Source organism: Labrus bergylta, chromosome 3 (assembly GCF_963930695.1).
Source record: "Labrus bergylta chromosome 3, fLabBer1.1, whole genome shotgun sequence".
NCBI classification, from domain to species: Eukaryota; Metazoa; Chordata; class Actinopteri; order Labriformes; family Labridae; genus Labrus; species Labrus bergylta.
Window position 1 is genome coordinate 35,574,505 of NC_089197.1, and position 16,579 is coordinate 35,591,083.

The window sequence follows — 16,579 nt, forward strand, 5'->3', positions numbered from 1 at the left end:
GCTCCCTCTCCGCTTTGAGTCTGTCAGCTACACTCTGTTGAGCCCCCACTGTTAGACCCAACGTGGGCCAAGTCTGCTCTGACTGGTCTGCCGATCCGCTCTGTCGTTATTGGTCAGTTGCTCAGCACGGTTCTCAGAAATGTCACGCACCAAACAAGGAAAAATACACAGAACTGTCCAATGACCACATTATCTCTCCCTCTCTCTATCTCTCTCTCCCTCTTTCTCTCTCTCTCTCCATCTCTCTCTCTCTATGTGAGATCATATGACTGCATGTTGCTATCTGTAAATCTCAGTTACTAACAACATCATTTCCTGGGAATCCTGAGCTCTCTGAGGTTATTCATTTTTGTGGTTACCGCGACAGCCCTAGTTGTAATGATAATAATATTTATTGTAACAATAATCACTATTGTTATTACTGATACTAATAGGATGATAAAAGAAAAATAGTAAATGTAGGGATTATAATGAAACAAATGACCTGTGATCTTGAAGTTGGTAAACACTAGATCTAAAAAAAGACATATTTCACTCACAGCATTTAAAGCAGCTCAAGAAAACTTTTAACAAAATACAAGTGAATGAAGAGTTTGTTAATATTTCAGATAAACACTGTTTTCACAAACCTAGATATTTTATAGTACATATTTGAAGAACTAAACAGCTTATTTTTACTCAAATTAAATCACATCTGGACTTACCTTGCCTTCCTGCAGTTCCTCACAGCTGGAATCAGTCTCAGTCGTCCCTGGTATGATGAGTTGTACTCCTTCAGGTCCAACCTCCTCTGACATCTGCAGCATGTAGCCCAGAGCAGAGCAGTGGATCTCAGAGAGTCTCTTCTCTGATCTGTTCTCTGACTTCAGGAACTCTTGGATCTTCTGATGTACTGAGAGGTCGTTCATCTCCGTCAGACAGTGGAAGATGTTGATGCTTCTGTCAGGAGAGATACCTTTACTGTTCATCTCCTTCAGGTTTTTGATGACTCTACTCTACGGATAATTTTTGGACTGTTGTCTGTCCGACCCAGCAGGCCTCCTAAGAGTCTCTGGTTGGACTCCAGAGAGAGGCCATGAAGGAAGCGAACAAACAGGTCCAGGTGACCATTTTTACTTTTCAGGGATTTCTCCATGGCACTCCTCAGGAAGATTTCCAGGGACAAGTCATCACTTTCAGGAATTTGAAAAATGATGTTGCTCTCTTTAAGGAAAGCCTCTCTTTTCCTGTTTGTCAAACAGTGGAACATGTAGACTGCAGCCAGGAACTCCTAAACGCTCAGATGAATAAAGCAGTAGACTGTTTTCTGGAAGATCACACACTCTGTTTTGAAGATCCGTGTACAAACTCCTGAGTAAACGGAGGCCTTTGTGACATCCAGACCGCAACGCTCCAGGTCTTCTTTATAGAACATGATGTTTCCATCCTCCAGATGTTCAAATGCCAGCCTCCCCAGCTTCAGAAGAACTTCCCTGTGTAGTGTATCTACTTTCAATATTTAATATATATATAACTCTGGGCACCATCCTTGTTAAGCAGGGAAACTAATATTACCTGTAGTAATTAATGAATCTATAAATCTGTCTCATATCATTGGGATGAATTCTCAAGCAGTAAAACCATAAAACTACACAAAGTACTGAAAGTTTATATGAAAGTTTAATAAAGAAAAATTATGAACAGAAGAGTTTAAAGGAAATGCATAGGTAATATCTGTATAATTACGACAGTGATATAACTTGAATAATAATATTGAGTTGTTTTAAGTTGCCATGGTGAGATCCTTATGTCAATTTTGGAGTTTAAAACTATATTGTTTGAGGGATTTAACGAAGTGGGATTTTGAGAAAGAAAATGAAAAGGGAACTTAATAAATTTGATGAAAGTTGACTCTGAGGCTTTGATTCGGATACCACAAGCTTGACTCAACACCCCAATCTCATAATCAGAACGCTTCCTTACTTATGCGTAGTGTTCAACTGAACTCTGCCGAGTGGTACCAAGACTTCCCGTCAAGTTCTTTCGGATCAGGAATGCCGGTGGCCCACGATAACCGCCGTAGCAGGTGTGGTCGGAGTCGACAATGAGATGGGTTTGAAGAAAAACACAGCGGTCCAAGCGGTTGTCTGGGGGTCGTTCTCTCAGCGGCTCAAAGAGTCTCAATTAACGTTCGTCAGGATTGAACGCTCTTGATCCTCACTTGACTTGAATGGTCACTTGTAGTCAAGGGTGAGGATTAGAAAAATTACTGTTCTGGAAGACGAATGATCAATACTTAAAAAAAGGAGAAAAAGAAAGCGGCGCTCAATCTTAGGCTGTAGGAAAAAACCTTAGAATGCGTGCATGAAGAATCAGGGTTGGTTTAAGTTGGATTCGAGTTCTGCAGGTCCTGCGAATCCGGACTTAAATTCAAAGAGTTTTGCGTCGGCAAAACTTGAAGAAACAAAATGGTTCGAAACAAGAATTAACAAGAAGACATCTAAGAGGGTGAAGAAAGATTTTTCAAGATAAATTTACGAGAGTTTTTAGAAGAATTTACAAGAGAGAGAGCTCCTGAGAGACGAGCTACTTTATCCTGGGGATTACTTTTACGAGGGGGCAGGGCCTAATATCTAACCCGCCTCCGATGTTTAACTTTGAATTTAATCCACTCCGAGTTCTTTACTTATTAAGAGCATAAATAAGAACTTTGATCATATGAACATCACCATGTCAATATTCGTATTTGTAGGATTATCTCCGACAGTAAACATTTCAAACAATTATGCAATGAAATAGACATTACGTCCAACCTGAAGACAGTTAGACGATTTCCGCCTGTATGGGAATGAAATCAGCATTATACCATTCAACATTCAAAAACACATTAATTATAGTATGAAGGGTATAAAATCATATCTTAAAATACTAAGTTTATAACTATTCTGATTCTGCTGGACAGATCTTCATCATCACTGAACCTCCTCCTGAAGTATTCCTCCTTCTGGGTGTCAGTGAAGCCTCGTATTTCAGTTACCCTGTCAACACATGAAGGAGGGATCTGATTGGCTGCTGCAGGTCGAGAAGTTATCCAGATGAGAGCTGAGGGGAGCAGATTCCCCTTGATGAGGTTTGTGAACAGTGTGTGTAATGGTGATTTCTGTGTGACATCAGTAACAATCTCCCAGTTTGTGAAGTCCAACAACAGTCTGCTTTCATCCAGGCCGTCAAAGATGAACAACAGTTTACAGACAGCAAGCATCTCTGCTGTGACCTTCTGTAATGTTGGATGGAAAACACAGAGCAGCTCAAGAAGACTGTACCTCTCATCTCTGATCAAGTTCAGCTCCCTGAATGAAAGCAGGATCACCAGACTGACGTCTTGGTTCTCTGAGCCCTCTGCCCAGTCCAGAGTGAACTTCTGCACTGAGAAGGTTTTTCCAACACCAGCGACGCCATTTGTCAGAACCACTCTGATGTGTTTCTGTTGGTCGGGTTGAGCTTCTGTCTTTTGTTTCTGTTTGTCGGGTTGAGCTTCTGTCTTTTGTTTCTGTTTGTCGGGTTGAGCTTCTGTCTTTTGTTTCTGTTGGTTGGGTTGAGCTTTTGTCTTGTGTTTCTGTTGGTCGGGTTGATCTTCTGTCTTTTGGTTCTGTTGGTCGGGTTGAGCTTCTGTCTTGTTGAGAAGGGTTTTACTTCCTGTTTCATCACTTCAATCACATGTTCATATCTCTTCCTCAGACTGATCTTAAGTTCATCTGTAACCTCCTGCAGACCCCTATCTGCTGAAAGAGAAGAAACATATCCTGAGACTGGATTTATAAAATGATCAAATACACAATTTTCCTTATTACACATTAAGCACACAACACAAAAACATCCCTGTAATAAATGTGTGCTGCTAAAAGACAAATAAAATATACTGAATATAAACTGACAGCAAGAATCAGATAAAATGTAAATGTCACATTTAACTATATATCAATGAAAATACTAACTGCTTTGTCTTGTTTTAGACACAATGACTTCAGTCTTACTTATTACACTGCTGGACTTACTTGATATCTGCAGTCCTCGTCTTATTTTAGATCGTTCTCCACACTGGGGACAGGAGGACTCTCCTGATGAAGTAGACTGGTCCCAGTATGAGGTGAGACACTGTCTACAGAACCAGTGTCCACATTTGGTAGAAACCAGATCTCTCAGGACACACTGACACAAAGCACAGCTGGACAGCTGCTCCTCCACAGAAACAGACCCCTTTGTTATTCTGTGGAGATAAGGGAAATCATAAAGCTATGAAAACTGAGACTGACATTTAGAAACCAGTGGTGGACTAAATCAAATAAAAATCACAAAAAGCAGTGTTTAAAAAGGTGTGCCATGTCCTCCTCAGTGAGCATGTGCAGAGGTCTGTCTGTGTAACCATAGAGTCTACCATCTGAGTCCAATAACTGACCTACAAGTGTGATGTTATTTTCAACCAGTTTTCAAAAAACATATTAACTTATTGTTCCAGATGTAATACCTGTGTGGAGAGAAGTTATGTTTCAAGATGAGAGACCAAGTCAAGAGTATCTGTTTATGGAAGTTGGATAGTTTGATCGTGATTTTACTGATATTATAGTTGCACAGTAATAAAATTACAGGCCACCAACTTTAGAAAAAACATAATTAGGAATCATATTCCATAGAGATGTTGGGTTATTTAAAAATGTCTCAGCCTGTTCACTTTGAATGTTAAGAGCTGTGAAGTCTAAAAAGTTCAAGCCCCCACATTGACTCGTGTTTATTGTCATGTTCTTTTTAATATAATGTATTTTATTTTTTCACATAAAGTTCAACAACATATAATTGAATCTTTTGGTTACATTTTAGTCAACATCCAAAGATAGAGCCGGATTAGTGCGTCTGGAAATGCCCTCAGTTTTTGAGAGCAAGGTCCTTCGTCTCAGAGATAAATCTCTTTGTATCAACGATGGGATTACAATTTAAGGTGCACCTTATATTTTGCTCCTTGGTGAAAACTACTCCCAGGTATGTGACCTGGTCATTCACTGGATTATTACAAATATGGGGAACATTACAATCTTTAAAAGCCATAAGTTCAAATGTTTAATATTTAGGTTGAGACCTGAGCCCTTTGAAAAGTTATTAATCAGCTTTATAGAGAGCTGTTTCATGACCTGCACATGCTGTTTCATGACCTGCACATGCTGTGTCATGACCTGCACACTGAGCATGTGCAGGAGCTGTGTCATGAGTTAAAAAAAGAAGTACCATAAAATCTTAAATATAAGTTGCACCGGTATAAGACGCGCTGTGTTTTTGAAGGTCTCTCGGAGAGAAAATAAAGTTTACACTGTCTTCCTGCATGACAATTTTTTATTGTGTTCAGCAAAGTCCAAAACCTGCAGTTACTGTTCAAGGGTCTCATTTATAAAAGAGTGCGTAGAAACCATACTAAAAATGTACGTGTGCCCAAACCCGGAAATGGCGTGCACACAAAATGATTCAGATTTATAAAACAGTTCGTACGCACACCTGCATGCAATGTTCCCTTTATAAATCACGATCCACCTGGAAATGTGCGCATGTAGATTAGTCCCATGTTCCGCCCTCTACACGCCCACATTCAACCATAAACGCTCAACACAAAACAGCTTGTGAATGAAAATGCATACAAATGAGGGGGCGGAGCTAAGGTTTCCAGCGCTGGATCCCGGAAGTTTAGACAAAGAAACAAAACTTTCTGACCCAGAAACGGAGGAGGTTGTGAATGAAGTGAAGGATAAAATGGACATATGGATAGTTTACTGCAGCAGGAGGATCACAAACTGAAGAAAAATCAGAGAATGACACCACGAAAACATCCAGCGTTCATCATTACACACGAGTATATCTGCAATGTTTACATGTTTACAGGACCCACACTGACTTCATATTGTCAGAGTGCTCACGTCAGTCAGCAGTCTGTCTCACTCTATCATATTAGTAATCAAAGGTTTGATCAACGAACAAAAACATTTGATTGTTGGCCACATTTTTTCGTGGGAAACTCCGTCTGCTCTGTGACTAATTATGAGGATATATAGGCTTAATGATCCTGTCAGAGATGCCCTGACTTAATGTCCACACTTGAATTATTTACAGAGTAAATATGTGCAGCTTATGAAGACATGCTGAGTAACGAGAAGGTGAAATGTGTGAAGCCACCGCCGTGTCTCTGTGCGTCTTGACACGGTCATCTTTATTAAAACTAAAAACCACACTTGATGATAAATGCACGATATTGAAAGATATTAATGAAAACTGGTGGCTCTATGGTCTTTGTGTAAGTCTAATGTTGAACTCTACATCAGTGATTACATTAGTGTACAAGTCCGGTCCTCTGAGGTCCGTCCGGGATAATGAAGGCGAGACAGCGCTGATGAAATATGTATGGGGCAGACTTTTATTTTTTATTTTATGTTTATATATTGTCATAATGAAAGTTACTTATTGGAAACGGCTCACTACATGCGCGATTATAGCCTAAATAAAACCATCGGTTTGAATGATTATGATGACGTGGATCGGTCAGTAAATTTTGATATTTAGTGAAATAAAATGTGGAAGAGATATCAATATGTATCTGCAGGCTTCAATTCACCACTTCACCGTCTGTGTCGCCAATTTCCCATGCCTCCAAAAAAAATGAACGTACGCCTGGGTCACAGTTTGCTTACCGGTGCGCACATTTTACCGTCACGTTTGTTTTTATAGATCACAGACTTTGCGTGGGAAAAGGCGTACGCCAGTTTCAGACCCTGTTTTGTGCGTAAGCAACGATTATAAATGAGACCCCAGCTGTCACCATTTTACTCTGTTTTCTCTTTGTGGAGTCTGCTCTCCCACCAGCTACAGTACGGTAATCGAGCTCTCAGCCTGCAGGGAAAGTTGTGAAGCAGAGACCCTAGCTTGCAAGCTCTCTGCCCGACTCCACTTGTTTCTCTTTAACTTTAATAAAGGACTCTTTCAATCAAAAAATAACTCCACAAGGTTTATTTATGGAACAATATCCTACATTTTCTGTAAATTAATTATTATGTCCTCTTGAGGGAAAAGTTTTGAAAAAGTAGCGCAGCCAGACTGGTCTGTGTCGCCATCTTTCCCAGAACAGCGTGCAATCAGCTCTTAATACACTGAGGGCCTGATTTACTAAGGTCCCAATTAAAGAGTACTAAATTGTGTGTTCACTCCAAAAAATTTGGTGAGTGTGCAATTTTTCGGGTGATCAACTAAGAAAATTTGCGTGAATGACGCCAGGTGTAAACCTTGTGGAGGCGGTACTATTTAAGTTAGGTTTTTGCGTGTTCTACTGGTTTACATCACGGAGAGTTTGGACAGAAAGCAGGATGACTGCAAGCGCAAAATAGGTATCAGTGAGAGAGGCAAATAAACGTACAGTATTTTTGAGTTATAGCAGATAAAACTGAATATTACAAAAAGAAAATTTGGCTTAAAGAAAACCTTGGCATTAAACAGGGCCTCTCTTTTCTGCCCTCCATCTTTTGAAGATAAATTGTCATACATTGTGCATGAGGTGTGAGCTGTGAGCTGTGTCCTCTGTGGCGCTCAGGTGTGACACTCGGCACATTGTTGCGCACAAGATAACTGGCCAGCGCTGTGTCTGATCGGACATAAACGCTCTTCCTAAGAGGCATCGAAGACGGGGGTACAAGCAGTGGTGAGGTCCCCGCAGTTAAGCGTAGTGGTTGTAGAGGGAGGAGCGTACCGGAGGGCACGAGACGCGCAACCCGAGAAAAAAGAAATCCCAGTTTAAAATATAATGTTGGTGAAAAGAGGGAAATAGGAAGACATAAACGTCAATGTTGAAATTCTTTAGAATGCAGAGGCTGTGAATGTTCAGTTTTGTTTAAATAGGCAACAATATAGTTTAATCATGGTGTTTCCTGCTGTCATTCCAAACATATTAACATGTGTGGGGAATAAAGCGATCTGTATGTCTTCTTTTGTTGCACTTATGTCTCCTCCTAACTTCAATAACAGCAGTCTGTTGTGTGTAACACTGGTCTCCTGGGTTAGCACGTTCTTTTCAAAGGTGTTAAACTCAGACACCGTCACAATCACCTCAGTCTTTTTGTCCACTTGGTAAATCACAATGCGTGTACTAACTTAACTTATTTGCATTTTCTCCTTTCTAGGGCAGAAACGCCCCATATTGAATATTCATTAAGTCAAACATACTAAATGGTCAATGCGTGTTGTTTTGCTCATATGAAAGATTCAATCCTCACTGTGCGTCGTTAGTAGATCAGTTAACACATTTTTTGCTGGTGGTATCAAGTTTGCACACGTGTTTAGACACACAAACCTTTAGTAAATCAGGCCCAATGAATGGGGATGGTTTTTTAATCGCGTCCGGTCGCACACAGTGATGGTGACTTCTGCACCCGCGGTAATGATGGCTCGTGTCAACATTTTATACTGGTATATTAGTAAGACCCAGCCAACTTTTAAGATGAAAAAAAACAGGTATTAAAAGTGCATCTTACACCGGATTTTGCAGTACTTCAGTAAAAAAAAAGATCTCTTTGTGTAGTCATGTTTATAGTTAATTTTTATTTTTATTAATATTATAGTTTTGGGTTTTTTTGGTTTTTTTTTGATCCTTTAACCACTTGTTTTTATTTCCTTTACTGCGCTTACCTTCTCATTGCTTTTTATTTGCTTTTATCTCTTAGTTTCTTACATCTTTTTAAATCTTTGGTCCTCTTGGTCTCAGCTCATGTTGTTGGGTTCTTGTGTTCCTGGGTTCTTATGATGGTTCTTATGATGGTTGGGTTATATATGTCTGGTTGGGTATCGTGCACTTTGGGTTCTTTTCTGTTGAATTGTTTTTAATTATTTTTGGTATTTTGCATCTGTTATATTCTTACTGTTGTTAATGTTTTTCTGTGTTTAGTTTGCTTTGTTCTTGCTGTTTGTCAAAGCACTTTGTAAACCTGTGTTTTTAAAAGGTGCTATATAAATAAAGTTATTATTATTATTATTATTATTAAAAAAAAATGTAAAAAGACACAACAGAAAAAATGATTCAAAGCAAACGATCACAGCAGATCTCACTAAACTTCAGGATCAGTTTGAAAGACTACTTCCTGCAGAATCACAGAGAAGACGACTAGATACACAACCAAAGAGTCAATACTGAAATCATATTATCTTATCTATAAACATATAATACATATATATAATCCTTAGTATGTTGTTATGAGTTCAGTGACTTTCTCTGTATGATCACTGTGTGCAGGTTGATGATTAAAAACAAGAAAATCAACACATTATGGTGTTCAGGACTCTTTTTTTAGCTTGACAGTTTGGTGATTAAAAAAAGTTTTCTTACTGTGGATTTGAGGGTCCTGGTTCATTACTGAAGTTTAGAGGAAGACGTTTAGACCGGTCACTCTTCATAGAGAGACAGCTGAACAGAGGAGACTCTGCTCTGTCCTCCTCTTTGTCTCCTCGATCACTCATCTTCTGATCTGAGGGTCCTGGTTCATTACTGAAGACTGGAGGAAGACTTTTAGACCAGTCACTCTTCATAGAGAGACAGCTGGACAGAGGAGACTCTCTCTCTTTTCTCTTCCTTCCTGTCTGCCTAAGTACCTGATGCAGCACCTCAGTGCAGTTTGTTTTGATCCTAACATGATTGGTCCGTCTGATCTGCCCTGAATAATGCCAGCAACCATGACCTTTAGGACATTTGTACAACTAGAACTGTATAAAACAGGGTTGGAAATCAGCACTCGTCACATACGGGTGTCTTTTTGGCGGGTGAATTTGCTCAACCTACCGACCACAGTGGCAGAGCGAGGGTCACAATGGTGCTCTATATGCTGGAAAGGCTTTGCTTGGTGTAACATGATTAACAGAGCACAGACTAGCATCTCTTTAACAGCGGGTCAACCAGCTTCAGGTGTGTTTAAACTGACGCCTCGCTGTCTCAAGTCCAACATGATAAAAAGAAGCGCGCTGTGGCGTTGATTTGGGCTCAAAGGAGCAGCTGTAAATATTATAACTTCAGACATTTGTCTTGGGCTCAAAGTGCTGTACACATCCAGCGGCCTCACAGTAGAATCCATAAAAACAATAGAAAAACACATCGACATGTCAACAGAAAAGTACAGACCCATGTATAAAACACAACATATATTGCACATTACTCATATAGAGAAAAAGACATAAAAATATAAAAGCATGTAAGAACATCATGACGCCATGATGTTTCTGCTGTAAATGTCCAATGATGAAATGGTGAAACAGACAGTGGCTTATCTTAGAATTTATTGGGCCGAGGTCAGACAACAGCAACAGAACACAAATGGCTGACAAACTTTTCATGTTAACGGTCCTGTTATAATCTGTTAGCTGGTACAGCCTACAAATTCTTTTACCATTTGGGAACACTTCTAAAAGGCTAGAGAGGTGACATTACCTTCACTTGAAACTGTCAGATATCTACATTCAAGTCATTTAAGCTCACAACATACACTCGGCTCCTCTCCAAAAATAGATCTGCTGCTATGAGAGTCTTACACAAACTGTTACATCCACACAGACCTAAACCAATGACCCTTAGATGGTCGACAGATTTAAAATGATATATCCACAAAATGATTCAAGTGAATGATTATGTGAAAATGTTGCTGTTTTTAGTCATTGCACTCAAACGCTATCAGTTGAAAGATGTTCAACTTTGAGAACAGCGCCACGCTGATCAATGTCACTTCTCCCTCACCGACCAATCACACTCAAGAAGGGGCGGGACTTCTGATATCAGATTTGTCAATAACAATGCAATGGCGGAGGAGACGCTGGTCTGACTCATCTTTTTGAGGGTGTAGAGCTGCTGCTGATATCAGGACATGACTCCTTTACATTGTCTTCGTGTTTTCTTGGTGATATTTATTTGATTTAAAGAAAATATTCACATGCACATGGGCCCTCACTTATCAATCTGGTGTAGAAACCAGCGCAGATATGGGTGTAGAAATCATTGTATGACCGGGTGAACGTGGGACCTATGAAACGTGCATATCTGGCTGATCACAGCGTACACATGACCGGGTGTTACATTGTGTTGTTTGGCAGCCTGACATGTAGGATTAAAGCACGTTAGAAGAAATACGCCTGCATGAAATCTCAAACGCGTTGGTGTGGATAACCGAACTCCAGCTGAGTTTTTAATAATTAATTTAATCTGTGATAGCCTATATAATGTACATTATCTAGCCTATAATATAATCAAAGTTTTATACTTTTAGTTTAAAAAAACCTGGTCAGACCAATACGATCGCTACAATGTAGCCTAGTGTTGCGGGTCTTAAAACAAGCAGCATCCGGAGCGGACCGGAGGACGCCAGCCGTGGCTTCCTTCATCGGTTCAGCCTCAATATCAGGCACAAGTGGAACAGGCAAACCTGCATCTGTGTCGGATAACATCCGGCTGCACAAATCGGCTTTGTGCTTTCCATTAATGAGACTTTAAAAGAGACGAGAAACCTGAAACGTCCTGCATCAAATGTAGTAGTGTTTGATCAAACGCTGTGCAATGTGCACTTCTCATCCGATTAGCCTTCTTTCCAAACATAAGAATTTAACACAAGAAGGTCCTGACTCTGTCTTACAGCCCACGGATTTCTTTATTCGTTATTATGTCACATGAAGTCTGTCCTATGTGTGTCTGTTGTGCAATTACGCATGTGGCCCATCAGCGTATTTATCATTTAAATCTCCGGACATACCAATTAGTTATGATCTAGGTATGAGGTGAAGCATAATATAAAATACATTTCAGATATCTTATCTAACAGTAAATCTGTGAACCTCTATCTATCCGTCTTAACAAGCACTTTTATAGTGTGATAGTAACAGGTACGGGATGGAACCTGCTTACAGCTTAAAGTGTGTCTGTAAAAGACAAAGAAAACACACTGAGTCGACTGTAGTTATTCACTCTTCTGTCGTTCTGCCAGACTTTTATTAAACAAATGTTTAAATACCAAAACATACAAAATATGTTACTTCTCTAAGTGCTTTTCAGACACTCTGATTAATTCACTAAATACAAAATCTAATTTTACTGTTCAAATTAACATCCATGTAAACACAGGCTCATTATGGTTTAATTACCTAAACTAGCATTTTGCCTCTTAGCAAGATTTTCAATGGGAAAAAACCATGTTAACTGACAGAGCTACCAGATAAACAAATAACATTTAACTTATGTAACAATCTTACTTTTGTACATAAACAGAATGAATGATCTATTTATTTATTTTACACAGTATCATGAGCGTTTTTGACCAACTGAAAATCAGAAGGGAATTGAAATTGAAAGTTACGGTCATGCACAAGGCACTTTTCTTAGCATGCTAGCACTCAAAACCGTTTTTTACTCTCTTTACAAACATAAGACCAACAAAGCGTTATAGAACCAATAAAACTTTAAGTGGAATTAAATCTACATCATATTGTGAAAGTTCTGTGTTTTAAACTTCAATTACTAACCTGTAAAAGACAAAGAAAACACACTGAGTCGACTGTAGTTATTCACTCTTCTGTCGTTCTGCCAGACTGAAGCAGAGCGCAGCAAAGACAATAAACAGCCCGCTCAGCAGGAGAGGTGCTGCCCCCTTGTGGCATATACAGGAACAACTTCAAAATAACTTCTTTAACCAAAACACAGATACTTTTGTATAATATTCATACAAAATAACCAATTACAATAACAAAATGTGACAACACATTTCGGTGTGTCACATGATCAGGGTCCGAAATTAACTTTTTGACTCACTGGCCAAGGTGGCAGGTAGATAAAAAAATTCACCGGCCAAACATATTTTTTTACCGGCCAAAATAACAAAGGTTGTTTTTGTGTCCCATACGCATCTGTTACAGTACATTTAATTGAGAAGGCCTTATGTTTTGTTTAATCAATAACAAATTTAAGTCACTGATTCGATCGATTCGATGTCATCAGATCAGGAAATTGAAAAATGGTAAAAATATATATTTGCTGGCCTTTACTTTTTTCTTAATGTATTATCTGTAGGCAGTAGTTCCCATGCTCCTCCTGCTCCCCTCATAACTGCCCCTGCATTACAACATTACAGGCTAAAAACAAAAATCCATCAGAGAAAAATGAATTATTAATCCTCAAAACAAGTTTTCTCCTGATTTAGCTTTGTCAATATTAGACACTTAATATAATCAGCCTGTTCATTATTTGACGTGTGTATATCTCTGACTGCTCCTGCTGCACGTGATGGAAGAGAAAAGTGGAGCGTGCATTTAGCATCCTCTAGCATATCGAAAGTGTTTGTAACACAGCGCTGTTTCACAGAGTCTGTGTGGAGATGTTCACACTTATGATGTTGCTATCGCTAAGTTAGATGCAGACAGTTTGAGCGCGCGCGTTTGTGTTGCAATGTATGTTGGTGTGTCTCAGCGTGCCCCGCGATGCTGACAGTCATGACAGCAGAGAGAGGAGCAGGGAAAAGTAGCTGCAGTTAGGCTACATCAAACGTGCTGAATACTCAGCATAGTATTTATGGCTTTTTGATAAAACATTTACCCGCCCTGTGGCGGATAGCCCTCTGAAAAGTTCTCGCCAAACGGAAAATCTACCCGCATTTCGGGTGTTAATTTCGGACCCTGAGTGTGATCTAATTATTCTCCAACACAGACAGGTTCGCTGCACTGCAAGTCCACACTGAGTTGAAAACGTGCGTACACGAACTGAGACCTGGTGTGCGATTTTAGCGTACCCTCTGCTCACAATTGATAAGTGCCGAACTTTGCGTGGAAATGACCGTACACCCATTTTTCTGCCGTACGTTTGTTTGATAAGTGAAGTAAAACACACCTTACGGACATTACAGAGGGAAGCAGAAGTTAACTTTTGTAATTTAGCAACAAGGAGCGCTGGTAAGAAGCGCTCTGAAACAAAGGTTGTGAACACGATATAACACGCATTCTATTTCCGACAAGCTCTTCCCACTAAAAGTTCCTGGTTTAAATAGTATTGCTTTTATTGTGAAGCAGCTACATTAGAAAATGGGATATTTTTCAACAGAAGCAAATTACTGTAACTCAGACATTTGAAATACAAACGCAGAGGAAAGGAACCTGACAGATTCAGTTATACGCTACGTCCTGAGAAGAAAACACACAGTGACTTAAAAATATCTTTCTAAATGAAACTCAGTTTCCAGCAGAAACCTTTATGACTGTGATGACTCTTCTCATATAAGCTCATATTCTTTTAAAACAATATATCCAGGGCACACTGGTGGCGCAATGGTTAGGGCGCGCGTCCCATGTATTCATGTTCACTTCCACCCGTGGCCCCCTTCCGCATGTCATTCCCCGCTCTCTCTCCCTGGTTTCCAACTCTATCCACTGTCCTCTCTCTGCATTAAAGGCACAAAAAGCCCCCAAAAAAACAATATATCCATTATCTTACCTCTCAGTCGAGGTTTGATTTCAGCTTCATCAGCCTTTGAGGACATAGCCCAAAAATAATAAACTAAAACAAACTTTTTTATGTTCATGAGTGAGACAAACAGCATGTCAGTATTTTATTTAATAGTTGATCGTCTTTTTCCTTGAATACTATAAGCCTTGATTATTATGTTACATGTCATTACATTGTGCTGCCAGTTAAAATAAAGTGGCAGGTAAGAAATGTAAGACTGGTACCCGCCAAGCACCAAATGCGGGTAGATTTTCCGTTTGGCAAGTTAATTTCCAGTGGTGTAGTTGAGGGTATATGCAGGTCAGGTGTATAGGTATACCCACTTATTTTTCAGTCTGCATAGGGTATCCTCACTTCCCTTTGATTCACACCATTTATTGAATGACATCATTCAGTAGTATGCAGCAATTTTTATTCCCAGGGTTGGTGAAGGGATGATCCTCCCTACTGCCTAAAAAGTGCAAGACTGGTAGATTTTTGAATCCACCAGTCACAGGGGCACGTAGGTGAAAAAGTTAATCACCAACCGTGGTATAAAACAAAGTCCTTCATGCCTGTAGGGTTAAAACCTTCTCATAAAACAGACCTCATTCAGTCACAACATTTTACTAGGTTGCAGTATTTTGTTGTGACTGCTTGAAGAGGTGGAGAAAATATTTCCTATTAAATTTAAAAGTGAGTCATTCTCTGGACTTCATTTAACGTGAGAGAAAACCATTAACGCTGACTTTGAGCTCAGACCGCAGGAGTCCTGACAAACAGGAAACAATACGAGAGAAACTCAAGAGTTAGGATTAAAGATCAGCCGAGGACAAAGTCCCAAAACATATCAGATAGCTTGATGTGTGTGAGTGTGTGAGTGAGTCTGTGAGTGTGTGTGTGTGTGTGTGTGTGTGTGTGTGTGTGTGTGTGTGTGTGTGTGTGTGTGTGAGAGAGAGAGTTTGCATGTATGTGTGTGTAAGAGTGAGTGATTGAGAGTGTGTGTGTAAGTGTGTTTGACTGTGTACATATATATATGTGTGTGTGTGTGTATGTGTGTGTGAGAGAGAGAGTTTGCATGTATGTGTGTGTATGAGTGAGTGATTGAGAGTGTGTGTGAGTGTGTACTCCAAATGTATTTTGAAAAGAGGAAGTAGTCCACATTCACAAAGCGGATCCTGCACTGTATGTGATCAGTTTTAAAGTATTACTCAGCATGAACCTGCTTCATTAACTGATGAACCAGAGGTTTAAACAGTAAAGTCATAATAATGTTGAATTAAACTCACCCTGTCTCAGACGTGTTTGTCTTTCTGCTCTGTCCTCTCAAAATGGAGCCTAAGCTCTGACTCACTAGTGATGTGTCGGTCATGAACGATTCGTTCAAAACGAACGAATCATCTGGGTGAACGAACTGAACTGAATCACTTACTGAAAAGAGTTGTTCATTTCTCAACTTCAGTTGCGCTCTCCTCTCTCCCGTCTCTCTCTCCAGACCGTAAGAGTTGCTCAAAGCCCGCCCTCCCTCTCCCTCTCATGTCAGTGATATGTACTGACTGAACCAACAAGACGGAGTCGGTCGGGAGCTCTGTGTCACTAAAGCCCGCCCTTTAGTGTTGTGAAAAGCAGTTATTTTCAGTGTACTGAATCAGTAGAATCAGTTCAGTAAAGTGATTCGTTCAAAAGATTCGTTCACTGAATCGTTCAGTACTTCTCTGCAGCTCTGTCTGTGAATCAGAATTTAATAAGCTGAAACACGGCCGAACGTTTAGTTCTGCTCACGATCGTACTGAGAACAGCCGGTGGTGAATAAATAATAAATAATGAGCTGAGAATTTAGTTGGATAAAGCTCCAGTTTGAAAACTGAAAGCTGCTAAAACAATCACATTTATTTTCCCCGACCGTTCTGTTTAGTACGTTCAGTACAAGAAGAGGAAGAGAGTGACTCGGAGGCGGAGCTCTCGTTCAGTTCGTTCAGTGATTCATGTTGGAGCTCTCGTTCAGTTTGTTTAGTGATTCATGTCGGAGCTCTCGTTCAGTTCGTTCAGTGATTCATGTAGGAGCTCTCGTTCAGTTCGTTC

At 39.9% G+C, this 16,579-nt stretch overlaps 1 protein-coding gene across 1 annotated transcript; it reads right to left on the bottom strand.

Annotated features, from left to right (window-relative positions):
* Positions 1 to 1,640: 1,640 nt before the first annotated feature.
* Positions 1,641 to 15,884, bottom strand: LOC136178609 (zinc-binding protein A33-like). Its single transcript, XM_065953218.1, has 3 exons — positions 15,787 to 15,884; positions 4,035 to 4,246; positions 1,641 to 3,761 (listed from the first exon to the last, which is right to left on the bottom strand). The coding sequence occupies exons 1-3, from the start codon at positions 15,867 to 15,869 to the stop codon at positions 3,442 to 3,444; spliced, it is 615 nt and encodes a 204-aa protein (XP_065809290.1). The 5' UTR covers positions 15,870 to 15,884; the 3' UTR covers positions 1,641 to 3,441.
* Between the last annotated feature and the right edge of the window lie 695 nt (positions 15,885 to 16,579).

Coding starts and splice junctions, on each gene's coding strand:
- LOC136178609 (XM_065953218.1), bottom strand. CDS start 15,869: ATGACCGACACATCACTAGTGAGTCAGAGCTTAGGCTCCATTTTGAGA. Junction 4,247..15,786: donor ACAAACACGTCTGAGACAGG/GTGAGTTTAATT, acceptor TTATCTCCACAG/AATAACAAAGGGGTCTGTTT. Junction 3,762..4,034: donor ACGAGGACTGCAGATATCAA/GTAAGTCCAGCA, acceptor CTTCTCTTTCAG/CAGATAGGGGTCTGCAGGAG.